The sequence below is a fragment of the Anser brachyrhynchus genome, assembly GCF_964034855.1.
Source record: "Anser brachyrhynchus genome assembly, chromosome: 1".
NCBI classification, from domain to species: domain Eukaryota; kingdom Metazoa; phylum Chordata; class Aves; order Anseriformes; family Anatidae; genus Anser; species Anser brachyrhynchus.
Window position 1 is genome coordinate 211,452,574 of NC_137694.1, and position 19,499 is coordinate 211,472,072.

General features: G+C 58.2%; 3 protein-coding genes across 6 annotated transcripts in view; 1 reads left to right on the forward strand and 2 right to left on the reverse strand.

Annotated features, from left to right (window-relative positions):
* Nucleotides 1–349: 349 nt before the first annotated feature.
* Nucleotides 350–4,272, forward strand: DNAJB13 (DnaJ heat shock protein family (Hsp40) member B13). 2 transcript variants are annotated; one of them, XM_080559668.1, is made up of 8 exons: nt 351–466; nt 1,385–1,488; nt 1,576–1,737; nt 2,129–2,286; nt 2,548–2,661; nt 3,111–3,224; nt 3,361–3,437; nt 3,707–3,909. In XM_080559668.1, the coding sequence occupies exons 1-8, from the start codon at nt 399–401 to the stop codon at nt 3,858–3,860; spliced, it is 951 nt and encodes a 316-aa protein (XP_080415794.1). In that variant the 5' UTR covers nt 351–398; the 3' UTR covers nt 3,861–3,909. The 2 variants fall into 2 exon arrangements, with proteins under 2 accessions (XP_080415793.1, XP_080415794.1); XM_080559667.1 differs by lacking the exon at nt 3,361–3,437 and having other exon boundaries at nt 350–466; nt 3,707–4,272.
* A 183-nt stretch (nt 4,273–4,455) lies between these two features.
* LOC308179487 (putative mitochondrial transporter UCP3) lies at nt 4,456–7,954 on the reverse strand. Its single transcript, XM_080559724.1, has 6 exons — nt 6,535–7,954; nt 6,211–6,421; nt 5,782–5,979; nt 5,351–5,452; nt 5,077–5,257; nt 4,456–4,922 (listed from the first exon to the last, which is right to left on the reverse strand). Exons 1-6 carry the CDS (start codon nt 6,658–6,660, stop codon nt 4,817–4,819), a joined length of 924 nt encoding a protein of 307 aa, XP_080415850.1. The 5' UTR covers nt 6,661–7,954; the 3' UTR covers nt 4,456–4,816.
* A 146-nt stretch (nt 7,955–8,100) lies between these two features.
* C2CD3 (C2 domain containing 3 centriole elongation regulator) overlaps nt 8,101–19,499 on the reverse strand; it is a 59,730-nt gene continuing 48,331 nt past the window's right edge. For all 3 annotated transcript variants that reach the window (XM_080559422.1, XM_080559423.1, XM_080559421.1), the window contains exons 30-32: nt 18,174–19,197; nt 17,657–17,750; nt 8,101–9,019 (exon numbers count right to left, since the gene is read on the reverse strand). In XM_080559422.1, coding sequence (XP_080415548.1) covers nt 8,876–9,019; nt 17,657–17,750; nt 18,174–19,197 — 1,262 coding nt within the window. In that variant the 3' untranslated portion in view covers nt 8,101–8,875. The remainder of the gene's footprint in view (nt 9,020–17,656; nt 17,751–18,173; nt 19,198–19,499) is intronic.

Consider the following 19,499-nt stretch of genomic DNA (forward strand, 5'->3'; position numbering starts at 1 on the left):
TTATTTTCTCAGCTACAAGACTATACCCAAGCTACAGGCCTCCCTCTTTACGTCAAGGTTTCTTTGTTTTTTCGCAGTTTTGGGACTACAACGTGGGTTTCTATCCGTTGGCCCAGAGCCACGATTAAATCTCACACTGAACCCCGTAAAGCTTGAGGCTCCCTGAAACAACCACAGTTGGTTTCTCAATACCTAGAGACCATATGCAGAATATGTCTTGCACGTGTTGAGCAAGGACAGCTGGCTGTTTGATTTGGGGACCGCTTAAAATGCAGGTTTTTTAATCATTTTTCCATCCTAAGCCCGTTACAGGGGCACAAGATGGCGGACGGCCACAGGGCGGCGAGAACTACAACTCCCGGCGTGCCCCGCGCCGCGCCCCTAGCAACGGGGCCGCCATGGGGCAGGACTACTACGCCGTGCTGGGGCTGGGCCGCGGCGCCTCCGCCGCCGACATCCAGCGGGCGTGAGGGGGGCCGGGGGGCCGGGGGGGGCCGGGGGGGCTCGGGGGGGAGGCTGCGGGGCTTGGGGGGGCTGGAGCCGGCGGGGGCTGGGGGGTGGGGGGGGGTGGGGGGGCTGCGGGGCTCCGGGATGGGCTCTTTTCGTCATCATCTTCCTCCTCACCATCATCTTCCTCCTCACCATCTTCATCACCATCATCTTCCTCCTCATCTTCCTCACCATCATCTTCCTCCTCCTCATCTTCCTCCTCACCATCTTCATCACCATCATCTTCCTGCTCCTCATCTTCCTCCTCACCATTGTCTTCCTCCTCATCTTCCTCACCATCATCTTCCTCCTCCTCGTCATCATCATCTTCCTCATCACCATCATCATCTTCCTCATCATCTTCCTCCTCACCATCATCTTCCTCATCACCTTCTTCCTCACACCATCATCTTCCTCCTCACCATCTTCCTCCTCACCATCTTCCTCCTCACCATCATCTTCCTCAACATCTTCCTCCTCACCTTCATCTTCCTCATCATCATCTTCCTTATCGCCATCATCTTCCTCCTCCTCCTCATTTTCCTCCTCACCATCATCTTCCTCAACATCATCATCTTCCTTATCACCATCACCTTCCTCATTACCATCATCTCCCCCCTCCTCACCATCATCTTCCTCAACATCATCATCTTCCTTATCACCACCATCTTCCTCCTCACCACCATCTTCCTCCTCACCATCATCTTCCTCATCATCTTCCTCATCACCATCATCTCCCCCTCCTCCTCCTCCTCTTCCCCACCATCATCATCTTCATTCTCGCCATCTTCCTCCTCCTCCTCATCCTCCTCCTCACCGTCATCTTCCTCCTCACCACCTTCCTCCTCCTCCTCCTCACCATCATCTCCCTCCTCCTCCTCCTCCCGCCCCGCAGCTACCGCCTGCTGGCCCTGAAGAGCCACCCGCTGAAGTGCCGCGAGCCCGGGGCGCGGGAGAGGTTCAGGCAGCTGGCTGAAGCCTACGACGTGCTCGGCGACCGTGAGTGCGCAGGGCTCGAGCCGGAGGAGCTCTCCCAGTTCTACAGCAAACAAAAATAATAATATTCAATATCTCCTCGTCCTCTAGCTGTGAAGAAAGGCATCTACGACAGGTTCGGGGAAGAAGGTCTCAAAGGCGGCATCCCCCTAGAGTGCGGCGATGAGAACGCCTGGGCGGCCGGCTACGTGTTTCACAACAACCCTGACAAGGTCTTCAAGGAGTTCTTCGGCGGCGACAACCCCTTCGCGGGTGCGTGGCTGCTCTGCTGCCTCCCCGCGGGGTCCGCGCCCGCCCTGGGGTGGCTCCGAGGCCGCTGCCAGCCCCAAAACGTTGCGGTTCGCGGGGACGTTTCCCTCCCCAGCTACCCGAACGCACCGCGTGTGCCCCGGGGTTGCCGCCCAAGGAGCTCTGCTTCTGCCCCTCCGTCTTCTTCCTCCCTCGGTGCTTCCTCTTGAGTTTTGCCTCTCCGAGGCCGGCCATGCTGCGGGGTTTAGTCCCCTGGAGGACACCAGCCTCCCCTGCTGGGAGCTTTTATTCTCCCCTCTCCTGGGAACCGACTGACCCTGGGATTCGGCGTTGCCATCCCTGAGCCCCGTGTTACCCCCCCTGGCGTCCTATTTCCCTCCGCTCGCCCCCGCAGAATTCTTTGCTGAGGATGGCTCGGAGGCGGTCGTGCCCTTCGGGGGGCTGCGAGGCCGCGGCGCGCTGAAGCGAGACCCCCCGATCGTGCGGGATCTCCACCTCTCCCTCGAGGATCTCTTCCACGGCTGCACCAAGAAGATCAAGATCTCCCGCAGGGTAAGGGCTCGCGCTGGGGCGTTCCCCTGGCGGTGCGGGACGTTCCGGCGGCAGAACCCGAAGCTTTGAGGCTGGTCCCGTACCACGGGACCCCGAAAACCAGAAATGCGGGCAGGATCCCAACCGGCTGCCTCCTTCCCTGGCTCGCCGGGAGGAATTCAGCCCGAGAGCTGACGGAAATCTCCCGGGAAGGGCTGATTCCAGGGAGGGGGAGCCCTTGCTGCCTTGCCGAGCTCTTCGTCACCCTCATCTGCCCCGCAGGTGATGAACCAAGACGGCCGAACGAGCGCCATCAGGGACAAGATCCTGACCATCGACGTGCAGCCGGGGTGGAGGCAAGGCACCAGGATCACCTTCGAGAAGGAAGGAGACCAGGTGACGGCCGCGGGGGTGATGTTTTGGGCCGCGCGCTCGTCGCAGATTTCCCGTTGGTGCCCTGTGCGCTGCTGCAGGGAAGCGACAGAGTCCTCCGGCGCAGACGAGTGCTGCTGTGCTCAGGAAGACAGCAAAAAAAATAATAATAAAACAAAGAGCCCTTTCTGTCTGTATTTTTCCTTTCTGTCTGACTTTTTCCTTAGGGTAAAAATAATTGAAAGGGGTGGTGGTTGTTCTGTCTGGCCTCACCTTTGCAAAACCCAGGCTGGTTTTCTTTGGCTCGGCAGGAGACTTTGATAAAGACATTTTTTTTCCCCCCTAAATGAAGAAAATCCCTTTCTTTTCTCCCCAGCCAGCAGCACCGAAGGGGGCGGGCGCTCGTGTCACCTTCCCCTGTACAAAGCTTTAACATCTCCAGTTCCCTTTTTTTTTTTTCCCTTTGCTTTTAGGGTCCCAATGTCATTCCAGCGGACATCACCTTCGTTGTCCAGGAGAAACCCCACCCGAGGTTCAAAAGGGCCGGCGACCACCTCACCTACGTGGCCACCATCCCCCTGGGAAAGGTGAGGAGCCGGGAGGCGAGGAGCTGCCGCCTGCTCCTGCGCTGCGAGGCCACGTGCTGCTCGCGCGGTTTTATAAAAGGGGTCCCTTGGAGGGGGGCTTAAAAACGCAGCCCGGGGGCCCTGCTGTGTCCCGCAGGCGCTGGTCGGCTGCGCGGTGGAGGTGAGGACGCTGGACGGGCGGCTGCTCAACGTCCCCGTCAACGACATCGTGGAGTGAGTGCCCTCGGAGCCTCCCCGCAGGGCGCTGGGCCCGGGGGAGCTCCTCGCCTCTTTTGGGGGCCTCTGAGGTTTGGTAACGTTGGGGGGGGGGGTGAAGCCGAAAGGGGAGAACGGGGCAGGGGTGGAAGCTGGGGGTGGGGAGCAAATCTGCCCTCAGCAACTTGCTCAGAAGCACCCGGGGCTCTGCGGCGTGCGGGGCAGCGCTGCAAGGGCAGATTTTTTGGGGGGACCGGGAGCTCCTCGGCCCTTCCTTTGCTTTGCAGCCCCAAGTACCGCAAGGTGGTGCCCGGCGAGGGGATGCCGCTGCCCGGGGACCCCAGGCGCAGAGGCGACCTGCTCATCTCCTTCGACATCCGCTTCCCCAAGCAGCTCACGCCCGACAAGAAAACGCTCCTGAAGAGCGCGCTGCTCTCCTAGCCAATAAAGCTCTGCCGCCAGCGCTGGGGACGAGGGATTTCCACCAGGACCCGGGCTTCTCGTGGCTTTGTGGTGACGGGGCGGCTGCCAGCTCAGCTGCTGCGGGGTCACAGAGGGGGTTTTGGGGGGAACAGGAGCACCGGGCTCTGCCCTCGCGGGCTGCTGGGGGCTGGTGCTGGCGGGGAAGCGGAGCGGGACGGGACGGCGCAGCCCCCACGGATGGCACCGCGCGGGGCTGGAGTTAAGAGATCGCAGAAAGCTTTTTGGGGACTCGGGGAGCCCCCTCCTCACAGCCCAGAAGCCACCCTCTGGGGAACACGCTGGCTGCACTCACGGGCTCGCCCACAGCCAGGCAGAACAAGGTCGCTCCTGGGTTTTATTTGGGGACGTGCTCCCCCAGAGGCAGTTATTCCTTCAGAGAACCCCCTCCCGTCCTGACATCGGTCGTAGGGGGCCCAGGTGAGCTCGTAGGGCTTTTTCCAACCTTAACGATTCTCTGATTCCCCCCCCCAAAAGGTGAAGGAACCCCGAGTCCCGCTGCGCTCAGATCCCGTAGGGGTGATTTATTTGAAGCACGGGTGAGGAAATCACAGGAATCACCGCGTTTTTCCCCCATCCCTCAACTCCGTCCCGCCTGCCCACACCTCTCCCTTCCATTCGCCTTGTTCCCGCTGCCGCCAGGAGCGATGCTCTCCGGGCTGGAAACCCCACAAGTGCTTTTAATCCCCCTCTGAACTCCTCTCCGGAAACCTTTTCTCCCACGTCCCTGCAAACGGCCGCCTGCAGCGCCTCCGTCCGCCTCGCCGGTCCCTCTTGGGGACCCTCTTGGTCCTCGTCATCATCCCCATCGGGCCGGGGAGGGGGCGTCCGGCCTCGTTCCCCGCTCCTGCTGCCGCAGCAATTAACGTAATTTACTCCTGCCCCTCGCCCGCGCTGGCGAGAGGGGCCGGAGGGGCTCAGGGGGGAGCCGGCCGGGCCAGCACCGCCGCACGTTGTAGCTGCTCGTAGGAGATGAACATCACCACGTTCCAGGAGCCGAGCCGCAGGAAGGAGGGGATGAAACTGTACCGGGGGAAAAAAAACGGCGCTGGAGGCGACGTCCCCGGGGACCCAAAGCCCTGCCTCGAGTCCCGATGGTGGCAGCCCCGGGGGGGTGCTGAGCCACGCCGCTGCCCGTGCCCGCCGTGATATTGCGCTTTTTTTACCCCAAACTCACCCCTTGTAGAGGCCGGCGAGGCCGTCCTGCATCAGCAGGGCCAGGAGGCAGCTGAGCACGTTCCTGTACTGCCCGGGCCCGGCGTTCATGTACCGCGTCTTCACCACGTCCACCGGCGACGCCACCACCGTGGCGCAGAAACCGGCCCCGAAGGCGGCCACGAAGTGGCAGGGGACGTTGTCTGGGGGGGGGGGGGGGGGGGCAGAGCCGGGGCCGGTGAGGGCCGTGGGGATGGGGCCGGCGCCCGGCAGCGTCCCCCCTGCACCGACCTCACCTGTCATCAGCTGCGCCCGCAGCAGCGCGTCCTTGAGGAGGTCGTAGGTGACGAGCTCCCCGCAGTTAACGATGGCGTTGCGGGCGATGTTGGGCAGCGTCCCTGTGCGGGAGGGGGGGTCCCAGCTGGGTGGGGGGTCCCAGCCCTGTCCCCACTGCAGGGGGAGGCAGGGAAGCTGGGGAGGGGCTCTTTGTCAGGGCTGGGGGGACAGGACGAGGGGCACCGGCTGGAGCCTGGCAGGGGGGAGGCTTCGGGGAGGCGTTGGGAAGAAATTCTTCCCTCTGAGGGCGCCGAGGCCCTGGCCCAGGCTGCCCAGAGGAGCTGGGGGTGCCTCAGCCCTGGCAGTGCCCAAGGCCAGGCTGGGGGGGGGCTTTAGGGCCCCTTCCAACCCAAACCCATCCTCCGATTCCCATCCCCATCTCAGCCCCTACCTCTCCACAACCCGCGGACGCCCTCCTCCCTGGCGATGGTGCGGTACGCGTCCACGGTGCCGCTGTAGCGCCGGGCGCTGTCCGGCAGCGCCGCGTGGGCCTGGAAGCGCACCTTGACCACGTCGGTGGGTTGGGCGCACGTCACCGCCACGGCCCCCGTGGTGCAGCCCGCCAGCAGCCGCGCCGCCAGCCCCGTGCCTGCGGGAGGACGCGCACGTTTTGGGGACCCGGCCGAGCAGGGAACCCCGCGGCGAGCCCGCAAGCGGGGACGGCTCCGGGGTGTGAGATTTGGGAGGGGTTGTGGGGGGGGGGGGTCGGGCACCACGGGGTGGGCCCTGCCCCGTCACGGGGAGGTCGCACGTCGCTATGGGGTGGGTGCAGGGAAGGGGCTTGCGCGCGGGGCAGGGTCCCGGCCGCTGTTGCACTCACTCTCAGCCCCCTTCGGGGTGTAGAGCTGCTTCACCGAGTCGTACAGCCCGATGCGGATGGAGGCGAAGCTCATCTGGCGCTGCAGCCCCGCCGCCAGCCCGCTGTAGAGGCTGCGGGGCCCCTCGGTGCGCACCATGGTGCTCAGCGTGCCCAAAACGCCCCGGTACTCCACCGTGCTGGGGCTCCGGGGGATCCGCACCTCGCCCTGGATCTGCAGGGTGCCGACGGCGTCGCCTTACCCTCCGCCTCCCCCCTCCCGAAACGCACCCCCGTGGGGGCTCCCAGCGCTGCGGGGAGCTTTCAGCGGGGTTTTCGGGGCCGTACCTGCAGCCGCACTTTGGCGGTGTCCAGGGGGAAGGTGCAGACGTCGGCGATGCAGGCGGCCGTCCCGGCGCTGAGGAACTTCACGGCTGCCGGCGGGGGCACCTCGGGGGGCTTCAGGCCCACCATGGCTGGAGGGGCTGCGAGGGAACGGGAGGGTTCGCAGCGGGGTGCCGCGTCGGGAGGGGCTTCCTCCAGGCTCCCCGTTTGGGGACGGAGGTGACGATTTGCCGGGGAGGCTCTGGCTGCCTTGGGACACGCTCAGAAGCCAAATCCTTCCCCCTTTCTTCGCACGCGTCCTCGGGGAAACCGAGGCACGGAGCCTCCTCGCTCAGCCCGCTGACCCCCACCCCCTCCCCGGATCCCACAGGGCCTTACCGTGGGGACCCGGCACCGCGTCCCCGTCTGCCTCCTTACACCCACTGCGCGCAGCCAGCGCCCTGCGAGCCAGCTCCTCGGCCCTCCCCTTATATAGCGCCTGGGGGGGGGACGTTCCAGCAGCCGCCGGCGTCGGGTGACAGCAAAACCCTGTCCCCCGGTGGCATTTGAGCTGCTGAACGCGGGGCCACCTGGCAGCCGCGAGGGGTTTGCTTCATTTCAGCCCCCGCTCCGAACACGCTCCTGCCCGGCTGGGACCCTGGGGCCGGGGAGCACGGCACGGGGCAGGGCAGGGACCCTCTTGGCCCCGGCACCGGCCGCGCGTTTGTCATCGATCCCGAGCAGCTGTCAGGGCCCCGGGCTCGCCGCTGAGCTTGTTTACCAGTGGGGTTTCCTACAACGTGTCCCCTGCGCTCACGTGGAGCCACCCCAGGGCAGGGGCCAGGCGGGCGGCTGAGGTAAACCCCAAATCCGAAACCCCTCCGTGGCCGTACCCGGGCTCAGGCAATGAAACCCACGCTGTCCTTTCGAGGGCTGCGATGCGCAAAGGCTCAGGATGCAGCTCAGGACAGTGCTGGAGGCTGGGGATGGGGTGAAAGCTCAACAAGTGTCCCTTTCCTTCCCTCTCCTACTGTCTTAAAACTCAAGGCCGTGCTGGCACGGAGCTCCCAACCCCGCCCTGGGCTTTTTGGGGCTGCCAGCGGGATTGGCAAGGGGAGAAGGGAGCCCTCGCATCCCTCCTGTTCTTGCAAGGGAAGCTGAGGACGCGCGGTACGGGGACGCCTGGCACCTCCACCTCCCTGCCCGGGCGGCGCTGACGCTCAGCGTGCCCTGGAAACGGTTTCACCTCCCCGCAGGGACAAGGAGAGAGACCTTCGTGGCGAATTTCGCCTTTAGGAAAAACAAAAGCGCAGAGAAGGGAGCAAAAGAGGGACGATGAAACTTCGGCTCCCTCCATCCTGACTCGAAAGCGGGGTTCTAAAGGCAGCTTCTTTCCGGGGACAGGAAGGCTTCGCGCTTGCTCGCCTCCACCGTCCGCCTTGGGCAACGCAGCAACGCTCGATTCCCTCTCAAAGCAGAGACCTCCACGCACGCCCTCAGCCCCCCAGCCTCCAGGACGCGTTTCTGGGGCATCCCCGAGGCTGCTGTGGGACCAAGCCCTGCCCATGCGGAGCCGAGCACCGCGCCCCGGACGAGAAGAAATCATAATTTTATTGAAACACAAGCAGCGGTCGGGGAGCGGTACAAAAAAATAACTTAGCTTGGTTTGCATCAAAGCCGTTATCCAAAAGGTAGCGGACGAACACGTACAAAAATAATTTACGTTATAAAAGTGCCACATTTCCCGTAAAAGCCTTCTGTACACACACCGCTATTTCACAGGACCCTGGGTCCGTATTTACACAAGCACCGCGGGCGCACGCGTTCCTCTCGCACTCGGAGAATCAGCAAACTGCTTCCCAGCAGTGATTTTTGGGTGTACGAGGCGGGGAGGAAGCTCCTCTCCTCTCCCCGTCCCCAGCACACGCGGGCAGGGAGGCAGCGGCGCTCAGCTCCCCGCCAGGACGGCCGATTTTTAACGTCCTCCCTCCTTTGGTTCAAGAAAAGAGGAGCTGCCCCAAAATGGGACGCTTCACCCAGCTCGTTAAAAAATAAAAATAAAAGGGGAGGGGTGGTGTAACCGGAGAAATTTCACAGGAATAAAGCTCAGAAACCGAGCACCTGAAGGCCAGGTGACGCCCTGCTGCTTAGCCTGGGGCTTGAGTCTCACCTGGGCGCTGGCCTCGCAAGGTGCAGCCTCTGTGCTCCCCTTGGCTGACCACCAGGCTCCACCTCCCTTTAAATTAATACCAATTAGGCAAAATATCAGAGATTGAGCCCAACTGCTGCCTTCTCCTTCCCCCCCGGAGGCCGCAGCCTTTGCCCACAGCAGGCAGGAGCCGCTCCGGACGGGCTCTCACCCTCGCTACTCTTTCTTGGAGAGCCGAGCAGAGAAGATGCGGGCGATTCTCTTGGCTTCTTCTTCCGAGAGAGCGTCTGGGGCCAGCGCCGGCCTCGGACGGTTCGGCCTTCGGTACGGGATTCCTCCCAGCGCAGCTCCGCGTCCGCTCTGGGGAGAGAAGGAACAAAACCTTACAGCCCTGCGAGCTCTGCCCGGGTGCTGGGTGTGCCTTTTGCAGCCTACGAGCAGCTGGATACGCAGAAATCCCCCTCCCGAGGTCTTCCCTTGCTCACTGGTTCTTCTTCAAGGGCTTTTTCTCACCCTGCGCGCTGAGAGGCATCGTGGCCCGGGCTGGGTATGGGTCTCGGAGCACAGCGCTCCGCATTTCGGGGAGTATCTCAGTAGTCCCCGTCTCCTCCTTCCCACATTACCTGAGTGTCCGTTCCAAACACAACCACCGAACAGAAATCCCACTGCTGTAACCCCTCGGATGATTTCACCTTCAATGTGAAAACCTCTAGTTTTTTGCTTTGATTTTTGCTATTTACTTCCCCTCTGCCCCTCACCTCCGCGCCCTTTCGCTCCGACACCGCGCAGCCTGGCCGGGGAACAGGCTGCCGGAGCTGTCGGCTGTGCGAAAGGCAGAGGAGAAGGACGAGCAGCATTCCCGTGGCTTCCCATCCCCGCCTTCAGCGGCTGCGTGCCTGCATTTAGCTTCTAGGGGAGAGGTGAACTCGCTGCGGTGCTCACGTGCTGTCAGGGCTGGAAGCTGGTTAATTGTGAGCAGAGGCCGACCCCCAGCTCCCCACCCCTCAGCCGCCCCTCACAGGACTTGTGTCCCAGGCCCTTCCCCAGCTTCGGAGCCCTTCTCTGGACACGCTCCAGGGCCTCGATGTCCTTCTGGTAGCGAGGGGCCCAAAGCTGAACCCGGCACTCGAGGTGCGGCCTCACCGGAGCAGAGCCCAGGGGGACGAGCACCTCCCTGGCCCCGCTGGCCACACTGCTCCCTCCTGACACGAGCCCGATGCCGTTGGCCTTGGTGGCCTAAAAAAGCAGGGCTCGTCCGGGATTTGAACCCGGGACCTCTCGCACCCTAAGCGAGAATCATACCCCTAGACCAACGAGCCGACGTGCCCCACATTTTGGGTGCTGAGGCAGCTGAGGGCCCAGCCTCGGGTGCCCGCGGAGGCCCAAGCGAGCGGTGCCCGTGTGGGAGGTGTGGTGCTGGGCTGGGACCTCGCTAACCACAGGGCTGAGGCTGCCCCGGAGGACGGCGCTGGCTCCGAAAGCTGACAGCGACCCGGCCTTTGGCCCACATCCCCGTGCTGCCTTCTCCGTCCCCGGCGGGCTCGGCCGCGGCAGGAAGGGCTCCCGAGGTGAGCGGCTCCCTGCCCAGAGCCCGCTGCCGCGCGCTGCCCGCCTCGAGGGGCGCCGTCTGGGGAGGGAAACGGCTCTTTTAGGAGCAAGCGGTCTGGGATACCTCTTGTGCGGCGAGCACGCCGAGTGGCAGCTCTGTGGCAGCTCTGCCGGCGGAGAACCGTAAGGGGAAGCGCTCTGCGGAACAAAACCCCGTCCTGCCCTGCGTGTGCCGGGTGGAGCTGTGCTTGTTGGAGCCCAGGGCGAGGGACAAGAGGCTCGTGTAAGAGGCTAAAGCTGCTTTAACACCAGTTCCCCCTTCCCACACGCAGACAAGGGCAAGAGGCTGGAACCTCCCAGCGACATTTCCCAAGTGTGATCTTCAGCTCTGCTGACCCGGCCTGCTCCGGCACAGGCTTGGCAGGCGGGAGGATCGGTGCTCACCGTTACAGCTCCCTGCTGTAAGCGCTCGGATGATTTCACCTTAAATGTTTCCATCTCTAACGTTCTGCCTGGATTTTTGCTATTTACAGACTCACGGAGAAAACCAACATGCGCAAGAACTTCTTCCCAGTGAGGGAGCGCTGGGACAGGCTGCCCGGGGAGGTTGCGGGGTCTCCTTCTCTGGAGATATTCAAGGCCCACATGGACGCCTACCTGGGCAGCCTGCTCTAGGGAACCTGCTTTGGCAGGGGGGTTGGACCCGGTGATCTCCTCAGGTCCCTTCCAACCCCTTCGATTCTGTGACTCTGTGATACGCGGAGCCCTAAAACCAAACCAAGCGCTCCTGCAAAGCAGAGGCAGGGCCCCCACACAGCCAGGCCAGGCCCGCTGACAAACGGGACCGGGCAGCCTCGGTTCCCTGCAGGGACGCTATGAAGCAGCCCACAGGCCGCACGCTACTCTTTCAGTATTTTGTCACAGCCCCTCAGTGCACGAGTTCTCCCGGCAGCTGCACTTCCTCACGGACGTCACAGTGCCACTAAACACTGGGGTTTTCAGCGTACACAGAAACTCCCGTTTCCCTTTAAGTAAAAACCTAATGTATTAACTGAAAAAGCCCTCCAAGACCACCTGGTCCAACCACCCCCCTACCAAATGTCACCCACCAAACCACGTCCCCAAGCACCACGTCCAACCTTGCCTTGAACACCCCCAGGGACGGGGACTCCACCACCTCCCTGGGCAACCCGTCCCAACGCCTGACCGCTCTTGCTGAGAAGAAATGTCTCCTCATTTCCAGCCCGAACCTCCCCTGGCACAACTTGAGGCCGTTCCCTCTGGTCCTATCACTGGTTACCTGTGAGCAGAGGCCGACCCCCAGCTCCCCACCCCTTCCTTTCAGGCAGTTGCAGAGAGCAATAAGGCCTGCCCTGAGCCTCCTCTTCCCCAGCCCAAACCCCCCCAGGTCCCTCAGCCGCCCCTCACAGGACTTGTGTCCCAGGCCCTTCCCCAGCTTCGGAGCCCTTCTCTGGACACGCTCCAGGGCCTCGATGTCCTTCTGGTAGCGAGGGGCCCAAAGCTGAACCCGGCACTCGAGGTGCGGCCTCACCAGAGCAGAGCCCAGGGGGACGAGCACCTCCCTGGCCCCGCTGGCCGCACTGCTCCCTCCTGACACGAGCCCGATGCCGTTGGCCCTGGTGGCCCAAAAAAGCAGGGCTCGTCCGGGATTTGAACCCGGGACCTCTCGCACCCTAAGCGAGAATCATACCCCTAGACCAACGAGCCGACGTGCCCCACATTTCGGGTGCTGAGGCAGCTGAGGACCCAGCCTTGGGTGCCCGCGGAGGCCCAAGCGAGCGGTGCCCGTGTGGGAGGTGTGGTGCTGGGCTGGGACCTCGCTAACCACAGGGCTGAGGCTGCCCCGGAGGACGGCGCTGGCTCCGAAAGCTGACAGCGGCCCGGCCTTTGGCCCACATCCCCGTGCTGCCTTCTCCGTCCCCGCCGGGCTCGGCCGCGGCAGGAAGGGCTCCCGAGGTGAGCGGCTCCCTGCCCGGAGCCCGCTGCCGCGCGCTGCCCGCCTCGAGGGGCGCCGTCTGGGGAGGGAAACGGCTCTTTTAGGAGCAAGCGGCCTGTTTGTTTCTTGTGCTGGGCAATGCTCACCGAGATGACGGCGCTGCTCGCGGGCTGCCCGGTCAAGAAAAAGGACGACACAGGTGGGAACGGCTCGCTTGTCTTCACAGCTAGCAGTGCAGAAAAGGCTCACAACAAACTAGCTATAAATCAGTAGAATTAAAAACCAGCTCCCAGTTTTGTCCTGTGAATCCTGGAAATTACATGAATAGTGCTACAAGAGACTTCAGGCTACGCAGGAAAATAGCTAGGGCCTGCGATCCTTCAAAACCAGCACCCATTTTTATCCTGCTGAAAAAGACACGTCGATATTTTCGAGAATCCTTGCTTTGTTTTTCTTTCTGCTCTGGGATAACCTGGCCCACACCAAACGTAAGCTGCTGAGAGATTTTAAACACAGACCTGGCAACATCAGAAGGTTAAAAGCGAGCAAAAAGAGATGCCTGCTGGCCTCCCCGCTCAAGGCCGTGCAGAGAGGCCGGGTCAGTAGGTTTTTCTTCCCACCCCGTTCCCCGAGCCAAGTGTTTGGGAAACAGCCGAAACCTTCGTGTTGGCTGGAGCCGGGCAGCAACCAGCTCGTGCTGGCTCTCTGGTCTCTGTACAGCATTCGTTAGCTGTTCACGGAGAAAAATGTTCACAGGGAGAGCTCAGGGCTGGCGAAAGGGCTCTAATTTCGGTGCACCAAGGCAGCATTCGCTCCCGAACACCAGCTTTATGTATCTGCAAGGAATTTACACGGACTGCCTCATCCCTTCACCCAGGAAAGCCTAAAAAAGAAAGCCCACAAACCCAAACACGGCAAGGAATTCCCGCAGCTCGGGGGAGCTGCGTGCGATGCTACAGCAGATGCGGGTTTATACTGTAGCAAGGGCTCTCTATCACATTCCCCAAACCATCCAATTCATCCTATTTCACGTTATCACGAAATGGCATTTGGTACCGTGGCCATAAAGAAATCGTCCCGCCAGCGCCGCCAAGGCTGCGAACTCCTGCCCGCAGCCACTGCAGCCTGGGAAACGCTTACGGAAATGTGTCCGATGGACAACTTTGGGATTTCGTTACCGAAACTACAAGCGCCCTGGACGATGCAGAACCTGCTTTCTAAAAAACTGGCTCCCGAATTCCCCTCTCATGAGCATTTCTGCTGTACACGGACTCTTTGGGCACCGCTTGCCAGGGAGACGCGGCAGCTCACATTTTCAACGTAAGCCCCCGGTGCGACGGCTCACCCCAAAGGAGCCCCGTGCTCCTAAACTGAAAATACGACAGGAGAGCAGCTGCCCGCTGCTGTCAGATGACACCAAGGCGACGGGTAGCGGTTTGTGCGCTCCTGACTGCCAGTAAACAGGGTGAGCACGCAAACACCGCACTTGCACGCTTTTCCAGACACAGGCAGGTGCCTCAAATCCTATTGCTCCCGTTTTTGTACCGCCGCGTCCACCTGCGGCAACTCAGACACGCTGACACGCGTACCCAAACCCTTTTGAAACACGAACTTCCAGCCGTAAGAAAGGCTCAGAGGCTCTTCTTCCTGCTGCTCCCATGCTCAGGCGTGAAAACGGGCCAAGCTCACAGGCACAGTTAACACCCCCAGCCTGCAGAGGTGATCGGGAGCCTCAGGAAATCGCATCCGCAGGTTTAGCTTCACCAACGTTTTTGGGATGGGGATACAGGAAAGGGCTACACTTCTGTGCTTCCCTCTGTATAAAGCGATTTTTCTTTGAAATACGCAAATTCCCTGCACACACAGCTTTTAGCAAGGCGTTTTGGCCTCAGCGCTGCGTTTTTAGGACGCGTTTTCCTCTCGGAAAACGCGAGAGGAAGAGGACTTAGGTACAGAAGACTGTGCTTTGCTTTCCTGTTCGTAGAAGCGGCTGCGATACGGCAGGACGCTTAAACCAGCCTGGGATTACCTACCTGCCGTGCGCCGGGGATTCGAGCAAAGCAAAGGGATTTGTCGGCATTTTGGAGGTCCTGGGGGCCGGCTCGTTTCAAGGTCAGAGAATTCGGGTAAGCACCTTGGCAGCGAGCAGCGTTTCAGCCCCGGCGGCGCAGCAAGCGTGACAGCGAGTTTTGGCCGAGCGCTGACGCAGGAGTGGAAACGGATCTGTGTCAATAGGCTACAACCCTCCCAGCGGAGCGACCTTGCACCTACTTCTGCTTTCTGGACAGCCAAAGCTTCGCGTCCCATCCCAGGCGGCACACCCCGTCCCAGGCAGACGTGGGGAATACGGCTTCTGATCACGAAAACGAAAAAGAACAGCAGCAATTCTGTTCAGCAGGTTAAGAGGACAAGTTTTACTGGCTAAAAACCTCAGCTCTGGGGAACGTGCTTGGGGAAAAAAAGGAGCTTCCACGGCTGCAGCTGAAAGGGGAGCAGGCCAAGAACAAACGTCACAACCAAGAAAGGATGTTTGGACCTTCGCGGGCCAGCTGCAGTTTCAGGACACCTCAAAGGTGCTAAGTTTGTGTTATAAAAGTGTTATTTCTAGCCTACGCTGAAGGTACATCCATACGAAACAACTACTTATGCTGGGTAAAATTGGTTTCAATGTAAGTTTCTTATCCTTTTGGAATATTCGTAGAAGTGTGGAAAAAAATAAAGATATTTTAGTGAAAAGTTGGTTTTAAATACCTTTTTTCCCCCCCAAACAGCTTCATACGAGTAGACTGGGTCACTCTGAAAGGCAGCAAACCTTAACACGGGCTTCCCAGCTAGCACCTCATTGCAATAATGTTTTATTTCATTATTATATTTTTCTCTAGTGTATGATTACCTGAAACCCTAACCAGAATCAGCGCTGCAGTGCCTTCCGCGTGAGTGGTCGTTATCTAGAGAGATTAAATTTTTGACTCAAAAACTCAGCCCTGGTATATAAAATAGCACGGAACATACGAATGCAGCACAGGCAAAGAGGGAGGAGAAGTGAGGCCAGAGGCTACGGTCAGTAAAAAGATCTGGATTGTAATCCGGGCCACCTACACGATGGCTCTGGTTCATTAAAAAATAGATGTAGCTTTAAAGTAACCACGATACAGTGCTGGATGCTGTTAAGTTTAGCATTGAAGTTTTTCCCTAGGTTATATCAGGAACAGCCGGGAAAGGGGCTGAGTGGAGACAAGTGCGAAGCTGCTCCATGAACCTGAGAAGGGGCAGAAATTGAACCTGGCCTGCTGGGTCACAGCAGGTGACAAGAGTGGAACGGGAAAGCCGGGAAGGACCTCAAGAAACTGGACATGAATCTGATGTGGTGGAGGAAAAAAGGTCAAACATTTGTTGATTTTTTTTTATATTTCGTGAGGCTCTGCAAAATTCCAGTCCCTGCCACGTGGCCTGAGCTACTGCAGCACCTCTCAAGTCCTCAAGATCCACAAGTCCTCGCAGCACGACCCAGAAAAGCCCTTTTGTCTCAAAATTCTGCCACCTCCTTTGACGTGACCGCCCCCTTCGCCTCCTCACCGGTTTTTCCTCGCTTTGTGGAGAAAGGCAGGGAAAACAGGGTGTCAGGCACCACAGGGAGAGGCGTCAGGAACGCCAGCAAGGCCAGGAGGGAGGCTTGCCAAGCGCCATGTGAGCGACAGGGCACTGCTGATCCTCAGATGATAACAGCTCAGATTTCGGCCTTGCCGTCACGCTCGGCGTTTGCTGAACTGTGCGGAAACTAAACAAACCCGGATTTAGAAACCGACGTCCTCGGCGCTAGCTAGGAACACAAATACGAGAAAGCAGGCTTTCCTGAACGGCGGCGTAACGCCGGCATAAACGTAAAACTTCCTGCTCTTCACATCGGGCGCTTGATGGTGGCTGCGCAGCGCGGGGCAGAACCGAGTCCTGTCTCAACAGATGCCTACAAAGTGTAACTGCAAAAGATTAGCTCTAGTTACTCCCGGAATTAAGCTGGTTTAAGGTCAGCTATATCCAAAACGGGGCCTTACTAATACTCTCCCTAATTATTGACCACTTTCAGGGGTGTGTTGCTAGCCACCGAGCTTAGCACTGCACAGAAAGGGAATTCGAGTAAAACCGGCATTAACATCAGCCCGCAGGTCTGAGCGCTGCTTTGCAGACGCACGGAAGGACAGGCTGCTTCCAGGAAGAAGCAGAAGCTTTCAGAGAAAGCAAAACGTGGAAGAAGGGGCATGGCAGTGAATTAAGAGAGCGAGGATGGACAGAAGGGAAAACATAATTCAAAGGAGATTCCCCAGGAGAAACGTGCCAGAGATTCTGCTTTGGATTTTTGGATTTTTTTGGGGATTTTATCTGCTTTGGATTTTATCTGAAGTGTTCAGATAGAGCATGAAAAGTATGCTTAACAAGCACTGAGACATACTGCAGCCTAGGTGTTATGGTCAAACTACATCCAAGGACCCTGAAAGCACACTGTGACCATGACTGCTCTGATAGAGTTCTGTATTTTCATCAGGAACAAGTTTCAAAGGCTTCAGAAACGGGTAAGCCTTGTGTAAATGAGAAAAAAAATCATTTTAATAACGCAAAACAGCAAAAATCCATGCATTTTACCTGCCTGTAAACATGTTTATTAATTGCAAGGAGTTTCCATTGCTTCGGAGCCATTAGATCCTGCCTGGTTTTGTTCTGTTTGATCAAGCAAGCTGCTTCTGATTACATAAATGTTCCTTACAGCATTTGTTTCATAGGTCACAGGGAGGGGAGTGAACGCGTTATCTGTTCTGGGAGCAGTAAACACTTGGCCCACATGGTGCAGTACCCGAGATCCACATCCAGAGCCCTGCTGTGGCTGCACAGGAATAACGGTTAGACCCCAAAACAATCGAGTCACAAACCTTCTGGAAAGAAAACGGTCTCTACTTTCCTGCACCAAGTAAACGTTTATGCAAACAAAAATATTTATGAAGCAATAAAAGCAATCATCAGCCTGCGTAAGTACTTCTACTACTCCCTCTCCCTCCATCGAAGAACAGGAGTCAATACCTCCCAGGGAGGTGCTCTCTGCTGCAAACTCCCTATTTTATCCCAATCTAAGAGGTGCAAATTAGTCATAATTACAGGTATCCCCCAAATTAGGCACCCTATATCATGATAAGGCACAAGGAAGTGTGGAGCACCTGCGAATTCCACCGACTCCAGGGGAGGAAAAGAGCAACCTCCCTGACTACATGGACAAACACGCCACTTAGATGAACAAGCATCACTGAGAACGTTGAATCACGAATGTTGAAAATGATTCTCTTTGTGAGAAGAGGTATCAGAGAGATTCTCCTTGATTTGGAAGCTGTCACAACCTCTAACCTCAGCGCTGACAGGCAAAGGAAGGGAGAAGTCCTTCCATTCCTACCCGAACATTCGGACGCCGTTAAGCTGGGACAATAAAGGAAAGGACGCCCCGTACTTACCGTGGAAGGACGGGAAGAAATGCTGAGCATCCTCATGGAGGCTTCCATCTGCTGCGGTGGAAGGAAGAAGTTGGGAACAACAACGGGATCAGGTCTGAGCAGAGCTGTTAAGGAACAACCTTTGGCAGTGCGTGACCGCACAAAGCTTGACGGGGCAGCAGGCGGGCAATGAGCCTCGCTGTAACAGCTCCAAGCGGATCCCCGACGGTGAAACTCATTAATTTTAATCATCGTGCTATCATTCGGAACACCGAATACTGGTTACAAATGGAAGGAAGTCCTCACTACGCTCTGAAACACGACGTAACACGGACTTAATGAGATGATCTTCAAGGCCCCTTCCAACCCAAACCATTCTGTGACTTCTCACCCATTCCCTGGCCATCAATTCTGGACTTATTTCACAGGGAAGAGCTCCACACAGTGAATTTCTCTTTGCTGAGGCCAATACGATTCTAACTAAGCAGTAAGATACGCTCCTTGAATGCAATGTGTGCTTAAGGAAACGGAAGGATACAAAACAATTGTTGGTTTCTCAGACTTTCCTGACTCTGCCGGTGGGTCTTCACGGCTGCCATCAGAAAAGCCACCACTGTTTCCTTCTGAGCCTGCTCGAGCAGATACACTCTTCGCAAAGATCTCATTGGAACCACTTTTTTCCTCATCTTGATGATCTTCACCTAAAACCTCACCATCTTCCTTCTCTCTCGCTGTGGTTTTTCGATTGGTCAAACCAATGACTCCTGGAAATTCCAGAAGTTCTTCGGAGGCCGCGTGAAATTCTGCATTGTGTTTTATTTGTTTAGCATTAAACGTTCTATCCCAGTCGCAATTTCCATTTTCTACAGGGCCACCAACTGTTTGATGCACCGCTGACAAACGAGCAGAACGGAGCAGCTCCATCTCAGATTTTTCTGTGACACCGTTCAAGCTCTTCAAGCCTTCTACTCCTGCCCAAGGACTGCTCTGCTCTGTGCAGGGGCTGACGCATGGGCTAAGAGCGGTGAGCACGCTTCGGTTGTCACCTTGCGGTACGCTGGACAACGAGCTGCTCCGCCCGCTGTTCCCTTTTTGCAAACAATCTGTATCCCCCTGATCTTCAGGCCTCGCATTTATGGGCTGCTGGTCAGCTCCCAGTTCCACTTCGGAGAGCACGCTGGACCAGGGGCTGGTTTTGTCCGTCAGGGTTGTTATTTCATTAAGAGTTCGTGGTTCTATAACATCCTCCTCGTATTCTTCTTCGCTGTGGGGCTGGATGGCAAAAGCACCTTCATCTCTCTGGATGTAGCCCGCTGGCAAAGGATGCTCGCTTTCAGGGACAGCTTGGTCTAGCAACTCCTGCAATATGTGCCTCCCAAAAGAGCACGGCAGCCGCGTATCACTGCAAGCATTGGTCGAGTCCAACTCACCCTGGCCTTGACGCACTTCAGTTCTGGCTTTTGCAGCCTTCTGGTGGGGTACACGAGCAGCACCCGGCTTTCTGCCGTTGTCCTGATGCCCAGCAGAAGAGTCTTTACTATTTTTAGTGAAGGTCTGTAAGTCTGATTAATAGAAAACAGCATCAGTAAGTGCACAGGGCAACCATTCACCCTTTAGCTGATTTACCTGGGCTTTTTGCAGAAAATCAGTTCAACTTCCCAACTCCAATCAAATGACAGGCGATTATTAATTAAATATTAATAAACCAGAAATTCACTCAGGACTATTGTTCAGTTGCTGTGCCAAATTACAAGGACTGAAAACGGGGAGCTGCCTATGCTCCAGACACAGGTTCTGAAAAAAGATGGTTGGATTAGGAGCCTTGACATTAAGAGAATATATGCAATCCTGAATATCTCGGGGG

Coding starts and splice junctions, on each gene's coding strand:
- LOC308179487 (XM_080559724.1), bottom strand. CDS start 6,660: ATGGTGGGCCTGAAGCCCCCCGAGGTGCCCCCGCCGGCAGCCGTGAAG. Junction 5,980..6,210: donor CACCCCGAAGGGGGCTGAGA/GTGAGTGCAACA, acceptor GTCCTCCCGCAG/GCACGGGGCTGGCGGCGCGG. Junction 4,923..5,076: donor CTCGCCGGCCTCTACAAGGG/GTGAGTTTGGGG, acceptor CCCCCGGTACAG/TTTCATCCCCTCCTTCCTGC.
- DNAJB13 (XM_080559667.1), top strand. CDS start 399: ATGGGGCAGGACTACTACGCCGTGCTGGGGCTGGGCCGCGGCGCCTCC. Junction 467..1,384: donor GCCGCCGACATCCAGCGGGC/GTGAGGGGGGCC, acceptor CCCGCCCCGCAG/CTACCGCCTGCTGGCCCTGA. Junction 3,225..3,706: donor CCACCATCCCCCTGGGAAAG/GTGAGGAGCCGG, acceptor TTTGCTTTGCAG/CCCCAAGTACCGCAAGGTGG.